This window comes from Ananas comosus, linkage group 1 (assembly GCF_001540865.1).
Source record: "Ananas comosus cultivar F153 linkage group 1, ASM154086v1, whole genome shotgun sequence".
Classification (NCBI taxonomy): domain Eukaryota; kingdom Viridiplantae; phylum Streptophyta; class Magnoliopsida; order Poales; family Bromeliaceae; genus Ananas; species Ananas comosus.
Window position 1 is genome coordinate 22,780,950 of NC_033621.1, and position 20,184 is coordinate 22,801,133.

General features: G+C 36.3%; 2 protein-coding genes across 3 annotated transcripts; one reads left to right on the forward strand and one right to left on the reverse strand.

Moving 5' to 3' along the window:
- Window positions 479-14,015, forward strand: LOC109713734 (ADP-ribosylation factor GTPase-activating protein AGD3-like). The gene is made up of 19 exons (XM_020237914.1): window positions 479-947; window positions 1,565-1,641; window positions 2,260-2,360; window positions 3,391-3,461; window positions 5,694-5,756; window positions 5,871-5,915; window positions 6,380-6,445; window positions 6,588-6,635; window positions 6,743-6,838; window positions 6,931-6,972; window positions 7,947-8,162; window positions 8,786-8,917; window positions 9,040-9,261; window positions 9,695-9,781; window positions 9,868-10,209; window positions 11,059-11,201; window positions 11,520-11,616; window positions 12,088-12,545; window positions 13,514-14,015. Exons 1-19 carry the CDS (start codon window positions 903-905, stop codon window positions 13,629-13,631), a joined length of 2,469 nt encoding a protein of 822 aa, XP_020093503.1. The 5' UTR covers window positions 479-902; the 3' UTR covers window positions 13,632-14,015.
- On the reverse strand, window positions 14,174-19,968 carry LOC109713715 (pentatricopeptide repeat-containing protein At5g61990, mitochondrial). Of its 2 annotated transcripts, XM_020237904.1 has the most exons (4): window positions 16,473-19,968; window positions 15,969-16,066; window positions 15,080-15,158; window positions 14,174-14,583 (listed from the first exon to the last, which is right to left on the reverse strand). In XM_020237904.1, the coding sequence occupies exon 1, from the start codon at window positions 19,801-19,803 to the stop codon at window positions 16,747-16,749; it is 3,057 nt and encodes a 1,018-aa protein (XP_020093493.1). In that variant the 5' UTR covers window positions 19,804-19,968; the 3' UTR covers window positions 14,174-14,583; window positions 15,080-15,158; window positions 15,969-16,066; window positions 16,473-16,746. The 2 variants fall into 2 exon arrangements, with proteins under 2 accessions (XP_020093493.1, XP_020093484.1); XM_020237895.1 differs by lacking the exon at window positions 14,174-14,583 and having other exon boundaries at window positions 14,873-15,158.

Here is a 20,184-nt window from a genome sequence, read left to right on the forward strand (position 1 = left end):
GTACTAAATATATTCTAGTTTTGTCTAAAAAAAATTTGAAACCACTAAACTTAATACAATTATTAATAAATCTAATAATATTTTTTAATTTATTTTTCTAAAATCACTTCAATTTTAGAAAATTAAAAATTGAGAGACTTCTAACTTAATAAAAGAATTGAGGGAGTTGTGTTGCAATGGTCTACAGTTAAGGGGGCTTCGATACATTTTTACCTTAATTTAGTCATCTAAATTAGAAATTTTATTCAAAATCAACATTTATACTAACTGAAAAAGTAATAAAAATTTTTAAATTTAAGAAATTTTATTATATTTATTTTTTTAAAAAAATCTTGTTATATTGATATGAATCAGATTGTTTGAAAGATGAGGGATCCCGAAAGAAAAGTTTTGAGATAATTTCAAAATATCCTAAACTTGTGGGCCCTGCATGCATTTTTACCTTTTTTTTATTTTTTCTTTTTCTATTTTTCTCCAATTCCACCTCCTTCTCCCTCCCCTTTTCCTTTTCCCCTCCCTTTCCTTTTTGTCCCTCTCTCTCCTGCGACTGTGGCTTCATCACCTATTCGAATCCCTTCGATTCCCCAAATTCCATTCGATTAATCCCGATCCCCCCTCTTTAATCGCACCAACTCGCCTTTTGCCACCAGTTTTCTCGATTTTTTTGGACATTTTTATAGCTTAGATGGAGGTGTATGTAGAATCTCGATGAACATTGCTTAAGTGAGAGCGAGAGAATCGGCCCCATAGACGATCAGAGCCGAGGAGTTAGAAAATACGTGCTTTTCACGACTATTTCGATCCGTCGGAGCTTCGTTTCATGATTTCTGAGAGGTTAGGTAGGGTTTTTGAGCTTTGATGAGGATTGGGTGTGAAAAAGAGGGAGAAATCGCAGCTTTACCATGTATCTCTCTAAGCTGGATGACTCTCCAATGTTTCGGAAACAGGTGAGAACCTCTAAACTCATCAGATCTTTGGCTTTTAGCTTTTATAATGGTGAATAGCTTGCTTTGATTGCGATTATGGATAAAAGAAGCTTCTTTTTAGTACATTTTTGTGGTTACATTGTTAAACTAGTCCATCTGATGTATTGCATCAATTAAGAGGTGATTTAAGTCATTTATCGCAGATCAAGTTGTTACTTTATGCATTGTTGGCTACTAGTAGCTAGGTGCGATTAAGGTCAGTGGTGTTATTTATTATGATCTCGAGAACTTGTTGCTTTGTGGTGCAAATGTGCAATGTGAGGAGCTTGGTGCTTATCTCTATGTTGTCCATGTTTTAACTATACTTGTGTGTTTTATTATGATTATTGGATCATGTGATTTGTAATGTTCGTTTTCGGGTTTTCCTTGGTTATCTTGAATGGTAAATTGGTCCTTTTGCATTGTTTGATTAAATTCTCTATGTCATTCTCTTACTATCTGTATATGTTACTCTAATATGATTGTCGCAAAATGCTCGTGGTGTAATTTAATAACTCTACTTGGACAAAGGTCAAAGAAATACAGGTTTGTCTCTTTCTGCAAAAAATATTGATTGGGTTGTCTCTTCTTTGAAGCAGATTCAATCACTTGAAGAAAGTGCTGAGTCACTACGAGAAAGATGTTTAAAGTTTTACAAAGGCAGTCGCAAGTACACGTAAGTCATGATATTTGTTCCTTTGCAACTTACTATGGGGCTCTTCATGCTTGTCATTCTGAAAAGCCTTTGGCATGAGAATCTATATTTGTATATTGACAAAATTGTGCTACCATTGCATACGATATTATGTCTTTAAGAGTCCAAGCTTATATATTTGGCAACTTTGCTATTCTGAAAATTTTATAACAATCTGATTTCTTTGAACAAACTGTGAGGTTTTCAGCAGAGAAAAATGTCACTGCTGAAAAGTTTCAGTTTCATCGAGTGTCATAATTATTATTTTATTCAAGATAAGTTCTTTTCAGATTCAATTTGAAACATGCAATAAACACAGTTAATTTTCTTCCTATAGCTTCTTAATAAATTTCTGATAATTTACGAAATAAGATATTAGAAGGCACCATTTTTTCTCTAAATGGCGGAGGTCTATGTAGGTATGTGGCTAAATAACTTTCAAATATTAGCATTATCTAGTAGTTTCACCTTTTCCTTTTCTACTACCATTTTAATATTTATATATTTACGATTTTTGTACACATATAAAAACGAGTCCTAGTGTATTCATCTGTTTTTGGCTGTGTACCATAAAAGATAGTGCTTGCTCTTGATTTGCAGGGAAGGACTTGGTGAGGGATATGATGGGGATATTGCTTTTGCAAGTGCTCTAGAGGCATTTGGAGGAGGGCACAATGACCCCATTAGTGTTGCTTTTGGAGGTTAGTGCTCTATTGATTGCACACACTGATGATGAGCATATTTTTGCTATTTTGTGGTTGCACTTTGTTTCGTCACTTCTGTTTATCAGTTCTTCCCTCTTGAACTTGTGGGAAACTTGTTTAAGGCAATAGGTTAATTACAAATTTACCCTTTGAAGTTAGAATGCTGCTTCAATTTAGTCCTCATATTTTCAGTTAGAACAGTTAAGTCCCTGAAGTTCATTCTGTGTAACAACTTACACATCTAATTTTCAATTTCAACATTTTAGTCCTCATATTTTCAATTCTAACAATTTAATCCCTAAAGGTTTCTGCATAACAACTAAGCCTTTATGGTACTTTACAGTCTTGATGAGTGCCTCATTAGCAGATTCAGTGTCATCATTAAACTTTGCTATGCTAAAATTGAAATTTAAAGCATGAATTGAAATTGGGGTCAAATTGTAGTGATTACTTGTCAAAATTGTTCTGAGGATGAACTCAAAATGAAACTTAAGGGCTACATTTTTGCAATTGAAACTTTGATGATAAAACTAAAATCTAAGTCAAATTTCAGAGATCAAATTTGTAGTTAACCTGCGATAGTATGATGCATCAAAGCTTTCATGTGTTTGTGTTGGATTAATTAATTTTCCTTTCTTTTTTTTTTTTTAGCATTTACCTCTATTTTACATAGTATTGAGTATGGTTCTCTCTCAAGTTTCTACTCTGAGCCTTATGGACTGCTATTTTAGAAGCCTTTTTGAACAGGATGAAAATAAGTGCTTTATAATGGTACATATTTCATAGAATTATTTTTTTTGAGAGATATATTTCATAGAATTCAATTATTATTGTACCATCATATATAGGAATTGATTGGAAGAATAGAATAATAGTCCATTAGTTGGCTCTCAGTCACGCACCTTGGGAATGTTAATCATCCTCGTTATGGTATTTTATTTCAAGCTAGCCTTATTTAACAAAATACTCGTGCGGGAACTGTAGATATATGAATATGTTGCTTACTACATGGTTATACCTTTTGTAGGACCTGTTATGACCAAGTTTACAATTGCCTTGAGAGAAATAGGAACATATAAAGAAGTCCTGCGGTCCCAGGTAGAGTGCCATGCTTTTCATGTGGTTTGAGAAAAAGTTACTGGATTTTTTTTTTTTTTTTTCACTTTGAGTTATTTGTAACCAGAAACTTTGTTTATGTGTTTGAGCTAATGTAAATTGAAGTATTGTGCAATGATGGCTATTTTCTTCACGTCTCTTTTCGTCTATGTGATAACCCATGACGCTAACTTTCTACATCATCAGACTTTGATTTCTCCATATGCTACAATATGAAACATTTTACTTTCTTGCTACCTGGCAATAATCACGGTTGCAATGTGCCAATGTGCAGTGATAATGACATGCTCTTTGAAGTATACTCTTTGGAGGTAAATAAATGGAGTATAATTTTTACCTTGATATGTGACCATTAAAAAAAAGGAGAAAAGGTTTGCACTACTACATATATTAAATTCAAGTATTCAACATAGTTTGTGTATAATTCTTTATGCCTGGTTCAATATCCTAATAAGTCAATTATTCCCTCTTTTTAGTGGTTAGACCGTTAGAATATGTTAGAAGTTGGAACTAAGAATTGAATTGGAAAGCATAATGTTAAATGTCATTACCAAAATTTATTGTGACTAACAAGCTGAATACTTGTAGTAATTAATTACGACACTTTTAGCTGTTTAGTGCTCACTTCATTCTATGAGTTTATTTATTTTTGGCATTTTAACACCAACACAGGGGCTGTTTGGTTCTGCATAAAATTGTGAAAAATTGGTTTTAGTGAAAAAAAATTTCGGAGGAAAAAGAGTTTTATGCTCTTTGGTTTTTGGTTTGTTGGAAAAAAAATTTAGTTTTCCAGCCGTATTTGTTTGGTTTCGTAGGAAAAAAAAAATGGATGAAAAACTATTTTATTATATTTTTATTATATATATTATTTATATATAACAATTATTATACTATATATATTATTAATTTATATTTCTAAATTAAACATTCAAAATTATATTATATAATAAGCATATAATATAATATATACTAGTTATATGGCCATGGCTACTATACTATTATGAGTATTGGAGCCCTCGTGCTCATAAGTTGTTTTCAATAATGGAGCTTCCGAATCGATGATCCACTCCGTTAAATATGATCTAGAGTATTTGAAACTTCTAGAAAATAAATTTCGTAAATTTTTGAAATCATAATAAAGTCCATCAAGTGGGCATAAAATGAGTGGTCAAAATCGAACGACGTCCTAAAAAAGGATGATCGGATCCTTCAATTCAAGATCGGAGTTATTGATCTTTATCTATGTAGTGAATAGAATTTTCTATAAAAAATTCAACAAATTCCGATTCATTTATACTGTTAAACTAGCAAGTATCCCATACCGGCCGTTAAAAATTGTTAAATTTGTGACCTCTTGATCGTAAGGTAAATGATATCGAAAAATTATAAAATTTGATTTCTAGAAGTTTTAAATGTTGTAAATAATGTTTAACGGTGTGGATCGTCGATTCGGAAGCTCTATCATCGAAAACAACTTATGAGTACAAGGGCGATCGTACTCATAATAGTATAGTAGCCGGCCCCCTAGTTATATATTATAATAAATAATTATATATTTATGAATAATATAATATATAATAATATCTATATACAAAAGTAAATATTATATATAATAAATAAATATTATATAAAATAAATAAATATATATTTATGACAAATAAATATTTATATATTTAGAAATAAATAAATATGTATATATAATGAGAGAGGTCCACCGTGGACCTCCCTCCTCCCTCTCAGACGGTCCACGAGGCTACTTCACCTCATGGACCACGTAAAACTACCGCTGTGAGCAGCGTATGTGAGCCGCGTATTTTTGCAGCTTCGTTTTCGTTTTCTGCCACTCCCTCGCGGAAACCGAAAATATGTAAGTGTTTTCCGCAAAAAATTTTTTACATTGAATCAAACATCCGCAAATCATTTTTCGATCAAAAAATTATTTTCAACCTACTTTTACATCAAAACAAACACACCCTCAGCGAAGGTTGAAACCTCAAGTATTTTGGCAATCATCAGGACAAAGCATTTTTATTTCAAGAATCTGTCTGTTCTGTCAAAATTTCGAAGTTGAGACGACCCCAGCAAATTTGAGTAAACCTATCATTAGAAAACATAAATCTACTTTCCTTTCTGTTGTTCTCATTTCTATTAAATAAAATGCCTGTATATCCTTTTCTTTATTTTGCAAGCTTCATTTACTTTTTTGTCTTACAGATTGAGCACGTGCTAAATGACAGACTGCTGGAATTTGTAGACATAGATTTGCATGATATTAAGGTGCACTTGTTATTTTCTGTTATTAGGATATCCTCTTCTTTTTTTTTTTCCCTCCTTTCCTTTTGCTGTTAAAAATTGTAATGTAGTATTATGCATTGTATAATATTGTTGCAGGATATACGCAAGCGCTTTGACAAGGCTAGCATTCACTATGACCAGGTCAGTTTTATTGGGTTGCCGTTTTATATTTCCAAGGTGTTTTCTCATCATAGATATTCTGCAACTTCAGCTGGCACAATACAGTAACTAGCAAATTAGGTTTAATCTGCTATGAATGTCATTTCAGCAAATTATGTTATTTTTGCTAAGTCACTTGATCTTTGGTGCAACAAACTTATTGTAACAAATTCTGACATATTCTGCAATAGTGTTTTGAGCCCCGCCGGTACGTCATATTGTTAAGTTAGCTTTAGGATTTCATGTTGCATGTATGTGCTCTTTGGCCAGTGCTCAGTGCTCACTAAGCTTTTCTAGTTGTCATTGAAATGGTTCCACTGTGGAATTTCCAGTTGTTAGCTACTTTATATCTTGCATATCTAGATTTTATCAAAATGAATTGCGATAAGGACTAAATGGAGGTCGCATGTGGTGTTAACTTTATCATGATCTTTTTTGTGCAACAGGCTCGTGAGAAGTATCTATCGTTGAGGAAAGGCACAAAAGTGGATGTAACAACTGTCCTGGAGGAAGTAATAACTTAAAAGCCTTTCTGTCTAGGGATGATAATTAATAGATAACATGACAGGATGTGTTGTTCACATCTTTTAAATTCTGTCTGTTTTCTACAATGGTTGAGGAAATGACTTAATTGCACTTACTGGCATGATACAGGAACTCCACAGTGCTAGATCGTCATTTGAGCAGGCTCGTTTTGATCTGGTAAGTGAAGTCTTTGATTCTTATATGCAATAGTTCTTTTTTTCCTCCATATGTATGTATGTCTCATTGCTCTTTCTCGATATGATGATGCCCATTCCAATTTCTAGGTTACTGCTCTTTCAAACATTGAGGCAAAGAAGAGATTTGAATTTTTGGAGGCTGTTAGTGGAACAATGGATGCTCATCTTCGTTACTTCAAACAGGTGACGTGAATTGATGGAATTTTCTGCCTTTTTGTTGTTCCTCTCTATAGTTATACTGTTTTTTTGAGACTATCATTTGTGGTTTCATTCAGGGTTTTGAGCTGCTGCACCAGATGGAGCCATATATCCACCAGGTTTTGTTATATTTTATATAGATAATCTCTTATTTCAGTAGTAGTTACAAGTCCTTATTGAGCTTTCTTGTTTCTTGTGGTTAAAGCCGTTTTTATAGTCAAAAGTTACGAACTGACATGAATTTGATGCTTGTATTAAAATTTTATTATTTGGTATTATGGCTAATAACTGTAGGACAAAGTTCAAAAAGCTCCCTGTACTACAGGGTGATTGCACTTTATTATCTATAGTTAAAATTTAGCACTTCGCAAACCTGTGGTTGCTGTTCCAATTGTCTGTCAAACCTGTTGTTAACACGCTGTTAGAGAGGGCACGAACGTGCTACAAGTTGAACCAGCTACAAGTTGAACCACATGGTGATAAGGTGAAATTAGGCTATACACTGGGAGGGTTTCTGTAATTTCTCGCCATAATAGCGTTTCAATGAAATGCGTGAATGTTGTGTGACCACCTCATATGGTGTGTTAACAGCAGGTCCTTGCAGACAATTAGAACAAATACTGGGTAGCTGAGTGTTACATTTTGAACTACAGGATACTATAGGATAGTGAACTATAGAAGGGCTGAGCCATGGAGTTTTCTCTCCCAAATTTTTGTCTGTCACATCATTGTGAGTGTTTACATATGAATCTTGCGAAACCTCAAAACATATATGAATCTTGCGAAACCTCAAAACAGCAAATATGGTTCGTAGTAATTTACATTCCATATCCTTTGTACATCTGTTCATTTAAATGTTTTATATGTTGTAATACAGAACTTTTTTCTGTTTGTTATTCTTTAAATCATTCTTTATCTTCATATATCACATATATCTTGCCATGACGTTGACTTTCCCTCATTTCATTTTCTATACAATGTCTCCTGGCTACCTGATTTATCTTGTTTGATTCCCTTACATAGGCCTCCTGACTCAGAATGTTTATTATCTAAAACATGAAGTATAAGTGTATCTTTAATTACCGTGTTGAAGGTTCTGGCATATGCACAGCAATCGAGAGAACGGTCTAACTATGAGCAGGCTGCTCTCACAGAGAGAATGCAAGAGTTCAAAAGACAGATTGATCTAGAAAGTAGGCGGCCTTCAAATGGGTCACATGATTCTCCTAATGGTGATGGTATACAAGCTATTGGTAGAAGTTCTCACAAAATGATAGAGGCAGTGATGCAGTCGGCTTCAAAAGGAAAGGTGGCTTATTTTTCCCGTATCTCTCTACTTCACCTCAGAAAATGGGTTAAAATGTATGCATAGTCCGTGTACTATCCTGTATTGCAACTTATTCCCTGAATTGTTGCTAAAACACTTCACTGACTGTCTCATTATATTGCAATTGGTAAGTTGCACTGCTAGTCCCTGAACTTTTGGTCATGCTTTATTTTGGTCCTCAAACTATCAAGTTGGACATTCGAGATCCCTAACTTCAAAATCATTTCACTTTTGTCCCTCCCTTAGAGAGTCAACATTATTGTGTGAAACTTGGTGGAAAAATTATTGTGCGCACCTGGTGCATTGTACATTTATGCACCATGACCACTCTGGCCCTTCATCCATCTCATGCTTTCAGGGACTGCAATGTAGTAGAAAGTTCAGGAACTGAAGTTTTGAAGTGAAAAGTGCGGAGCCTGACGCGCATTATCAGGATAGTAAGGGGATGATACACACATTTATCAAAAAGATTAACTTGTGATTTTAATATGAAAAACTTCAGAAGTTGTGGATGTTAAAAATCTTCAATTTGTAAATTACTTAAAAAAGATTTCTTATCCAGTTTTGTTGCATTAAAAAGATGGCCTCATTCCTTTAAATTGCAGGTTCAAACCATCCGACAAGGTTATCTTTCAAAGCGTTCATCAAATTTAAGAGGTGATTGGAAGAGAAGATTTTTTGTCCTTGATAGTCGGGGGATGTTGTACTACTATCGCAAGCAATATAGCAAGCCATCTGTATGTTCCCTGTAATGAATAAAATCACTGAAAGAATATTAACTTCACAATTTCAATTAATCATGCTGCGCCTCCATCTTCAATTCTTCCTTTTTGTCTAATTTTAAAAATGCCTTTATTAGGCTGGGAGTCACTCTACTCTAAAAGGCCATAATTCCTCTGAACATAGTTCTGGATTGCTGGGCCGATTGTTTTCTCCACACAATCATGGTGCAAATGATGATAAATCAGTTGCACGTCATACTGTAAATTTGCTTACAGCAACTATAAAAGTTGATGAAGATCAGTCGGATCTGAGGTTCTGCTTCAGGATTATTTCACCAACAAAGAATTACACTCTTCAGGTAAGGATCATAAGTTCATAAACAGTTAATTTTTAATTTCTGTTACTTAAATAGGACAAATTTTGACTTATGGTTCTGCTTGCTAAATTATGCATCTCAATTTTCAACTTCACTTTAAAAGTATATTGCAGTATCCATATCTAAGGTTGTTGTGGTATACATATTTATGCATCCCAAAGTGTCTTTTTGTATTATTTGAGAATTTAGACCCTAAAGCTTGGTTTTGATTTTACTTACGTCTAGGTTTCAATTTAACAGTTTAATCCCTATAAGTTTGTTCTTCTTAGTGATAAAGCTAGGATGCATGGATATTTTATTTTAAAAGCTCTGGCAGTCTATACATAACTGATAAAGATTTGTGCCCAATTCACAATATCTAATTAATTTTTATGGGCCAGTTAACTTAGTCCCTGATAATCTTTCATTTGTGCAGGCAGAAAGTGCTACAGACCAGATGGATTGGATCGAAAAAATAACCGGCGTTATTGCTTCATTGCTGAGCTGTCAGTCTCCTGAAAAGGTCAGTTTTGGCAACACATCTTGTATAAACAATTTTCTCATATTTACTGAAGTCTACTCAACGGATGCCAACACATTTATTTTCAGCACCTTCTTGCCAGCTCTAAGGGTAGTGGCCATCACTATGCCTGCAGCGAGAGCAGTTCATTCGGTAGTTCATCTGATCTCGATCATTCCGCGATCGATGAACTGACACTGGAAAAGAGTTGTGGAAGTGGGCATCTTGAGCGTTCTCTTAGAGGCTCGCAACAGCACAGGATAAATTCAAGACAAGAGAAACCAATTGACTTGCTAAGAAAAGTAAGTGGAAATGACACTTGTGCTGATTGTTGTGCTTCTGAACCTGACTGGGCTTCATTAAATCTTGGGGTTCTTGTGTGCATTGAGTGCTCCGGGGTTCATCGCAACCTTGGTGTTCACATTTCGAAGGTACTAATACATTCACTCCTTAATCATATCATCGAGTATGATTCTCTCTTTTCTTTTTTATTAATTTTTCCTCTCTTTCTAGAATGTGACTACTATAAGGAGCTCCTTACAGTAGATTGTATAAGGGGGGGATAGTATGAGGAAATGTACACATACCTTACAGTCCCCACCACCAAATAAGTTATGTTCTTTTCTGGTATACAAAGTATTGGGTTTTGCATATATACATGTGGAGTTGTGAAAATCTCTGCTAAGTTGGTATTTGCCTACATATCTTAAAAGACATTTAGGGCATGTTTGGTTCATGATTGGAATAGGAATGGAAAATGAAATTGGATTGTTTTGGAATGGAAAATGGAATGACGAATCATCCAAAAATGTTTGGTTCATTATTGGAATGGAAATCAGAATGAAAATTTTAAATTTTTGAGAGAGGGTTTTGATTAAGAGTGAGGAAAGTGATGAAGGAAGAGAAGGTAGGTGTTGATGAAAGAGAATTTTAAATAGTTTATTTTGGAATGAGCCAATCCGGGATTCGAAGCCGGATTGGATCATAAATGGATTTGGCCATTCCCATTCCGGAGTGGAATGGAAATTGGAATTCGATTCCTATAAAACAAACGGCAACTATCGGAATCAATGAATTCCATTCCGATTCCATAATCTAAAATAGGTGAACCAAACATGCCCTTAGTGTTTGTGCCATGGCCGGGGTCGTCTATGCAAAGTCTAATTCATTTTTCTAGTTTGAAATTGTACATTTGGTCAGGTTTTTAGTTGGATGGTCGCTGATTATTCTTGACAAGTTTTGTTCCTGTTTACATATGCTTTTTTATTCTTCTTTGCCAGGTAAGATCTCTGACACTGGATGTCAGAGTTTGGGAGCCTTCTGTAATCAATCTGTTTCAATCTCTAGGTAATACATTCGCCAACTCCATCTGGGAGGATTTGTTACCAGCATCAATTGATAAGATATGCGACGAAACTCCTAGGTACATGTTCTTATCATTATTCTTTCCATTGGGCCAATCTGCTAAATTCGAATAACATGGTTAACTATAACAGTTAAGCTTAAGAAATATTCCATTTAGTTAAAAACTCCATTCAAACTTTATATGATCATATATTGAGAGTTTGAGACTAAGATCGATGAGATATAAGTAATTAAATATCAAGTAAAATAATCTGAAATGTAACAAAATAATAGAATTATATAAATAATGTATAGAATCCTCATTTGGCAAATTGTGCCATGTAACATCTTTGAAAGGATGACTGTAAAGAAACTTGTAAATTTTCATGTGTCGCAGGGCGTGTAAACTTGAGAATAAGCAACAGAACAGAAAAATCAGCAAGCCCAAACACTCGGATCCTATTACAGTGAAGGAGAAGTTTATTCAAGCAAAGGTAGTGAAAATGATAATTTATTTACAGCTGTATATTTTCTGTAGTTTGTTTATCATATTTCACTGGTCATTAATCAAGTTGCTTCTCATTCTTGCTATATACCATCTATTCTTTCTATTGGAGGATATGCGATTTTCTTTTATTTTATTTTTATATAAACTTCTTTCAAAGAGCTCAGTTTTCATCTTTTAGGGCCAAATTGCCCCTCCATTGTAGGACGATTATGCACAATTTTAGGATGTGGTGGTGTCGTTTGGTCCAAAAAGTTCGAAAGTAGTTTAAAGTTGCAAGAACAATAAAATGTCCCATTTTTGCTTTTTTTTTTTTTTTAATGTGCATTCTTTTTCTTTTGCATGTGGGAAAGGGCTTCTCTCTTTATCACCTTGGAATGTGGGAGGCTAATTTTAATAACAATTTTCCTGGCTATTCATGGATGTGATACTGAAGTTCAATTTTTTTCTCTTATTCCAGTATGCAGAAAAGGACTTTGTCTGCAAAGAGAAGCCAAACCAAAATAACTTTTCAATAGCACAGCAGATGTGGGAGAGTGTGTGTGCCAATGACAAGAAATCGGTATACAAGCTCATAGTTGCTTCGGATGCTGATGTAAACCTCTTATATGAACGTCCATCGTCCAGCATTTCTTTGACTCTCTCAAAAGCAATTCTACAAGACGAAGCAACTGCTTCACTGGCTCGAAGTTCTAGTTGTTTGATTGATGAGTCCTTCAGTGATGTGGGTGAGTTGGATGAATGCTTCGAGGGTTTCTCGCTGCTCCATCTTGCATGTAGAACTGCAGATATGGGCATGGTGGAGCTCCTATTACAATATGGTGCCAATGTAAATGCTACTGACTCAGAGGGGAGGACTCCGCTTCATCACTCTGTTCTCAAAGGCAGACATTTGCTTGCTAAGCTACTACTTGCGAGGTACTTCCGTTTGTCCTGTAATTATGCATTTATTTTTGTTTCAGTTCTACTGAGATGATGTCATATGCTGTTGTGTATTGAACTGTTGGCATTGTTTATGTTCTGTTTTCCTTTTCGCTCGACTTCTAAATGGCTAAAGGGCAAAGTCAACCTTGAAATGAAATGAACTATTTCAAATTGTTGCTGACTGTGCAAACACTATCTTCGTTCAGAAAATAAATATAAAAAAGTCAACACATTTTCTTTTTCTTTCTCAAACAAAACTCATAAATGTAGAGTTACAAAATACACAACAGAATCAAAATTTAAGAGAAATTAGCCCTGCCTTTAACCATATTGAGCTTCAGGAAAACATAGTTAAAAATAAAAGCACAAACAATTCCAAGCAATCACTTAGTTTCTTCAATCTTTCTTGTTTCTCAATTTCTTCATCTTTCTTGTTGCATTTAACTTGGTTGTGAATAATGGTTTGCCATTATCCTATAGAACTTCATATCATATCTTTTATTCCTTTCAATTGATTTTTTATGTAATTTAGTTTTACAACACAGCAAACAGTTTACTATTGTATTGTTTGTACAAATTGCCTATATTGCCTATCTAATACTATTTCTTTCTATATATTTGTTACGTGAATGCACGCCCGAACTTGCGAATCGTACCTAGCTCTATAATTCATCAGTTGACTGTCATTTTAACAACCTAATTTCGTAGCAATATTCCATTGTATGTTCAAAATTGCCCCTCTTTCAGAAACTCCCTAACACGACCAACATGCCCCTATGAATTTGAGGACTCCCCAAGTTATATTACAGGTACTTTTCGAAGAAACTGCAGTTTCAAGGGATATATACATGAGATTCCAAATTTTACTCGGCTATGTATGTAAATAGATAATCTTGAAGGGACATACGGAAATAAAATCCTAGAACAAGTTTTTGATCATGGTCTACATTTTTTTCTTGCAGGGGAGCTAATCCGCACGCTGCTGATCTGGATGGTAAAACTCCATTAAGTTATGCCGTGGAATCTGGAACGATTGATGATGAAGATATACTCGTTCTATTAGAAGACCCCAACAGATAGAAATTTAAAAATCTTTGAGCTTCATTTTTTTTAGTCAGATGAGCCCTCCTTGTTCTTTTAGCTTGTCGGAAAAGCTTACGGCTTATCGCAGTGCTCAACAAGGTTAACTGTTTCTACTAATTCTGGGGCTTAAAAACCGGCTTATGGTTCTGCGGATCCTGTGTTGTGAGATTTTCTGCTTATTTATTAAACTTGTTTTTGTTTGCTTTTTAGTGAGATTTGTATATCGCCGCTGCGTCTGTTTATCTCGTAAGCCTTTTTAAGTTGTCAATCGGTCAACATTGATTGAGATGCCCTTTTGATTGAGGGTGTATGTACATATACCTTTGTGACTGTAGAAGTAACTAGTTTGACCAAAAAAGATGCCATATTAATTGCACCGAATTTTCCAGCTTTTCTCATATCTCTGTTTCTTATAAAAACATTGTGATCAAATGTGTGGTAGCACACGTGCTTTGTCATCATATTCAAGAGTTGTGTCATTTACTAACGTTTTCTTTCGCATTTCTACACTACCAATTATTGAGCAAGTCCATAAGATATGCTTAAACTCGGCCTGTTTTCCCTGTATTAGTTAACAAGACTGAGTATTGTACTGAGGCCGGGTCTGGAAATTTGTTTTCCAAAAGCAATCACGTTGATGCTTTATTAGAGTCGCACAAAATAGAAAGGCGCATCGGAGTTACCCGATACTTTAAAATAAAGACGCAAAAATGGCAGTTGAATCTCCGCAGGATAAGCACCCAGCTTTCATTGCCATTTTCAACGTCGGAGGAGCAGAGGTTTGTAGCGCCTTCGAATTGTTTTACAATTCTGAATCATTAAAGCATTCGCAGGTGCAGAACGCATTCCCAAACAAGACCTGCCTAGCGATCATCCTTTGCACTGGTACTCTGTTTGCAGATAGCAGCTCTTCGTGTTTTCCGGATAAAGGACAGAGAACGTAGACAAGCTGTATTTGTACATCAGTTAAACACTTTTAGACTAGTATCTATACAAATATGTAAAATTCGAGGTTTGCGTTCTATGTGAAAAAGGGCTTTTCACAAGCACTTCAAGTAGAAAGTGATTCATCCAGAAACTGCTCTTCTGAAAAAGAAAATCCTGCTGCAAGCAGGAATGGGCATCATGTGTGCAGCCTACTGACATCTTCAAGAAGAAAAAGAAAAAGAAGGACATGCTGCTCCGGAAAAGGGATTACTCTTTTTCCAAATGATCTGAAAGACTCAAAGACTCCAAAATTCTCCTTCAAATTTTAACCAGCATCATCATTGTATGAATAGTATGCCACATTATATGATCGAGTAGAGAGATCTACCGAGTAAATGATTATTCGATTGAGGAATTAAGGTTGCAATGAACATGAATCTCAGCCACAAATACCAAGCATTTTCACATTGATAATACAAATGGAAAAATGAGCAAAAGTAAAGAGGGGGGAAAAACACCTTAAATGCCCTCGATGATTTCGGAGAATTCGGCTCTCGAGACAGCAACTGTTTGTCAATATCGAGAAGCAAAGAATAGCTGCCAATATATGAAGATTGATGAATAATTGACAATATATGAAGAAAACAAAAAGATTTGCTGCGACTCAAATTATGAGGCACTAAAGCCTCATATTTAAAAGATACATATCTAAACAAATTCGCGGATGCTTCTGAAATTCCAAGTACGTAGATACGTCAAACATTAGTCATTTGTTCTATATTATGCGCATTGGCAACAAGGTACTGATATATGTTTTATGCTATTTCAATGCAAGAAGCTTCTATAAAATCATGAGACTGCAAATTTTTTTCTTTAAGTTTTCTGTTATTTTCTTTTCCAATGAAATCTGGAAGCGAAATTTCTTAGGTAAATGTATAAACCTTTAACTGAACTAGACCACATTATGAGATGGGTCCACTAACTTCAAAATTTCTAAGTTTACTTCCTAACCTTACAGTTATTTTGATTTTATTGTGTCTCTATCAGAAGCTAACGGTCATTTTAAGTTTTCAACAGAATATTCTGTTACTTGATGATAACAGGTTAAGTAGTAAAATCGGAATTGCAACAGTTCAAGCACCATTTCGAGCTGTGATACAGTTTAGGTGAAATCTGTACTTGTTCACTAATTTTTTAGCATAATCAGCTCAAAGAAATCAGGTCGTATACTACTATCTTTTCAAAATATCACTTAATAGGTAATTTTGATGGCAAATGTTAAAACAAATAGACTCACTGTTGACGTCTGATGAAACACGATATTTGACGATACTAGCAAAAGAATCGGACCGGTGCAATCTTCATTCTTATTTCAAATGAGCATTACAAAGAAGATTAGCAAATTACCCTCTCCAGTTGTCATCCATATATTTAAGTGAAGGACGTCCGAAACCTACAAGTATTTGCAAGCTTCCATCACTGATTCAACTGCTTCATAACAAAGCCTGCATATCCACATGCAAGAAAATTACTACAATTGCCGATTCACTTACCAAAAGTTAAAAACAGTATGTAAAATTCAAACTTAACTATAGAGCCATTTAATATGAACAAGATATCTCATTACACCATAGATGGTCAAAATTCTGTTTTGTATGAGTGAATACAAGTAGTACAGCCGTACTATAGTAGATAGGCCTTTCTGCGAATAACTGTCTTTACGTCACAGGATATTTCATAAATTTCCAGAGAAAGTTTGCATCAGGTTGCTAAGCATCAAGAAGGTAAAGCACTTGGTATCTTCAAGTAAGACAATATCATATTGCCTCAATAAGGTTTAAGTTATCAATGTGCTTCATATATAAAGTTAGATTTAAAATTGTCAACTAAGTACAAAAGACTGATATTTACCTCGTTACTTTGTTGCTGCTTCACAAAAGCCAGTGATGACACTATTAAGTTCCACCAAAGCACCTGAATGCAGACTAGACGAGCTGATAAGTGTTTTCCAGAGATGCTCCTCCCAGTTGGAGACATGAAAAATTGTTTGTATCGAAATCTCTATCTGATATTTTTCTTGTGGATCCATTACCAAGTTTCATGTCAATGTCAATGCAGTGTGGTGCCATGTCAGCATAGGTATTGCATAACTGGATTTGGAGATCAGATCAAACTTGTCAGCTAATCATGCCTTAAGCACACCTTCCACCTTAATCACCGACTCGCCATTCACAATGTCCTGATCCTCCTCTCCCATATCGCTCAATTTAGTGCCTTCTTGCAACCAATTATTGCATAATAAAATTCCCAAAATCTTATCGGATTCATCAATAAACCCATTTGTGTAAAGACGACGGAGTAGCATCAGGCATTGTGCATCGTCAGGCTTGATTTCTTGTTCTTTCATTTCATTAAATAACTCAATTGCTTCAGGTAAGTTCCCCATCCTACAAAGGCCATCCACCAATAAAAAATATGCTGCACTGCTAATTTTTGTGCCTCCTGCAATAATAGCTTCACGCAATTTTAAGGCCTCGACCACATTTCCTTCTTTGCAATGCAACTGAAATATTCTATCAGTAATTTTATCAGACAATATGCCTTTATTTACCATATCTTTAAATAATTCAGACATATAAATGACAGCATTCGGTCTAAGGTTCTTCTCCTCTATCTGAATAAATAACTGAAATGCTTCGTCTACCTTTTCGGCCCTGTCAAATCCCGCAAATAAAGTTGAATAGGTAGCAAAATTAGGCAGTATTTGCTTTTCCACCATTAGATCTAATAACTTACTAGCTTCTTGTAGCTTTCCAAGCTTGCAGAAGCCATTAATCAAAGTGTTGAATGTGGCAACAGTTGCGAACCCTTTTACTAACATCACGTCAATCAACTCTAAAGCCTTCTCAAAGTCCCCTACACTGGAGCAGCCGCCAATGAGAGCTGTATAAACAAACTTATCCGCCTCTATCCCTCTTGATATCATCTCATTGTATAGTCTAAAAGCCTCACATATATCACCGTTCTTGCAATTTCCATCAATCATACTAGTGTATGTTACACTATTTGGCATCGGCCCTTTCTCTAAAATGTTATTGAAAACATTACTAGCACTTTTAACATCACCCAATTTGCAAAGACCATCCACTAAGGCATTATAAGTAACAATATTTGGCTCTACACCTTTGCTCACCATTTCATCAAGAAGACCAAAAGCTTTTTCTACATCACCCGACTTGCAAAGCGCAACGATCAACGAGCTATAGATATATGCATCAGGAACTAAGCCTTTATTTTCGAGCTCGGACAGGGTTTTAAAAGCCAGATCAATGTTTCCACTTTTTAAAAGGCTATTAATTAACACACCGTAAGTTTGGATGTCTGGCATGATGCCCCTTGCCAACATGGACTGAAGTGTCGATTTGGCCTTAGCAATGTCATTCAATTTGCAGTGACCGTCAAGGAGAGTCGTATAAATAACATCATTAGGTTTTAATCCTTTACTGAGCATCTCCTGAAAATAAAAGTCAGCCTTCTCCATATCCCCAGCTTTACTGTAACCATGAATAAGGGCCCCGTATGTGAATGAAGTGTGTGACAACCCTCTCTCTTGCATTTTAGCAAAATAATGTTTAGCTTCTTCCATTTTTCCAGCCCTAGAAAGTCCGCTAATAAGAGAATTATAGCAATATGAATCAGGAGAAATATTTCTCTCAATCATTTTATTTATTATCTGGCAAGCCTCTGAAAAATTACCTTCCCTACAATGACCCGAAATAAGAGCCGCATAAATTACAACGTTAGGCTCCAAACCTTTTAAAACCATCTCCTTTAAAAGACCATCGGCTTGCCTCGATTCCCCACAATGGCAAAGCCCATTGATCATCGCACTGTAGGTATATACATTAGGTGATACATTTAGTCTACTCATTTCATCGAGCAACAGAAATGCCCCTTTCGTATTATTAGCTTTAAAATGCCCCTCTATTATCAAATTATAAGTCATTGTGTCCGGCTTGTAACACATTCTATCCATCTCTTTTAAAAGTTCATAGGCCTTATCAATCTTACCCATCTTGCCTGCTCCACGAATGAGATTGTCGAATGTGAATTTGTTTCGATGCACGCCAGAAGCAATCATCTGATCCATTATCTTGGAGGCTTCATCCACATTGCCTTCTCTCATATACCCATCAATCAACGTATTATAAACGACTATACCCGGCTTTATGCCTAAGCTAGACATTTCATCAAGCAGTTGCTGTGCATCCGCCAACTTGTGAACTTTGCATAAGCCATTGATCAGCGAGCCGTAAGTAAAGCTATCCACAACAAATCCTCTCTCCACCATTTCCTTCTTAAACTTGAAAGCATCCTCTACAGCTCTGACTCTACAAAACCCAGCAATCACAGTGTTATACGTCACGGCATTCGGAGTACACCCATTGCTTTCCATCTCAAAGAAGACCCTTTTGGCCGAATCCGTGTTCCCGACCTTAAAAAAAGCTTCGATCAAAGCATTAAAAGTGTACACGTCACGACCCAATTTCGCTCCCAACATGAAATCATAAATCTTCCAGAACAAATCCATCAAATTAGCCCTCAACAGATCCTTCAAGAGAGCGTTGCAACACCGCAAGCTCGGCGCGAAGCTCGCGCCTTTCATGAGCAAAACGACTTCTGCGGCGTCCCTCAGCATGCCCATCTTCTTATAAGTATCGATAAGCACATCGAACACCAAAGGATTGTTACCTTCGCGCTGGGAGAAGCGATGGGCGATCGAATTGAGCACGGTGGGGGGGTTCGGGTGGGACTTGATCATGCGCTCGAGGAGGCCATTGGCGGGGCCGAAGAGGCCGCAGTTGGAGAGGCGGAGCGCGAGGAGGGCGAAGGAGTCGGGGAGGGGAGCGGAGGGGAGGAGGGGGAGGGACCAGTAGAAGAAGTCGAGGAGGAGCTTGGGGTCGAGGGCGCCGCCGCGGAGTAGCGCGGCGGAGACGGCGCCCGGGGTGAGGCGGCGGGGGAGGTCTGAGGCGGCGCAGACGGCCCTCCACCCCGCGCTCCGACCGAGGAGGACGGTGATCTGCCGCGCCACGTCGTCATCGTCCTCGGCGGCGGCGGAGGAGGAGGAGGAGGAGGAGGAGGAGGAGAGGTGGGAGGATCGGGGATTAGGGTTTCGTGAAAGGAGCCAGGGTTTCGGTGGGAGAGGAAGGGGGAGAGTGGGGTGTCGCGCGATTCGGAGCATGACGTTGTTGAAGCTACGCTCGATCGGAGGAGAGAGATGGACTCTTTTTTACCTCGATCTCAACCTTCGTGGGGAGATGGGTTCAGTAATTGTTTCGTGCACCCGGTGTACAGATACACATGGTACCCTAGATTGAATAGAGGATTGTAATCTGAGCCCTTCTTACTGGATTGGAATGATCCTTTCTCTATCCCTATAGTTTCAGAACTAATAAGGTGACAAATTCTCAAAATTTCCAAATTTAATAGTTTGTACATAGACTCTTGTTATGTGCTATGAATAACATATTGTCAAATTAGATTTCGATTTTGGAAAGTTAATGGGACAATAATTTCTCTTGATTGAGAGATTATAGATATTATCCAACACTTTTGCATAGCC

What these genes read in the sequence shown, in the direction of transcription:
- LOC109713715 (XM_020237904.1), bottom strand. Translation starts at nt 19,803, where the DNA reads ATGCTCCGAATCGCGCGACACCCCACTCTCCCCCTTCCTCTCCCACCG.
- LOC109713734 (XM_020237914.1), top strand. Translation starts at nt 903, where the DNA reads ATGTATCTCTCTAAGCTGGATGACTCTCCAATGTTTCGGAAACAG. An exon ending in CTCCAATGTTTCGGAAACAG is followed by an intron (nt 948 to 1,564) that starts GTGAGAACCTCT and finishes TCTTTGAAGCAG; the next exon opens with ATTCAATCACTTGAAGAAAG. An exon ending in AAGAAGTCCTGCGGTCCCAG is followed by an intron (nt 3,462 to 5,693) that starts GTAGAGTGCCAT and finishes TTTGTCTTACAG; the next exon opens with ATTGAGCACGTGCTAAATGA.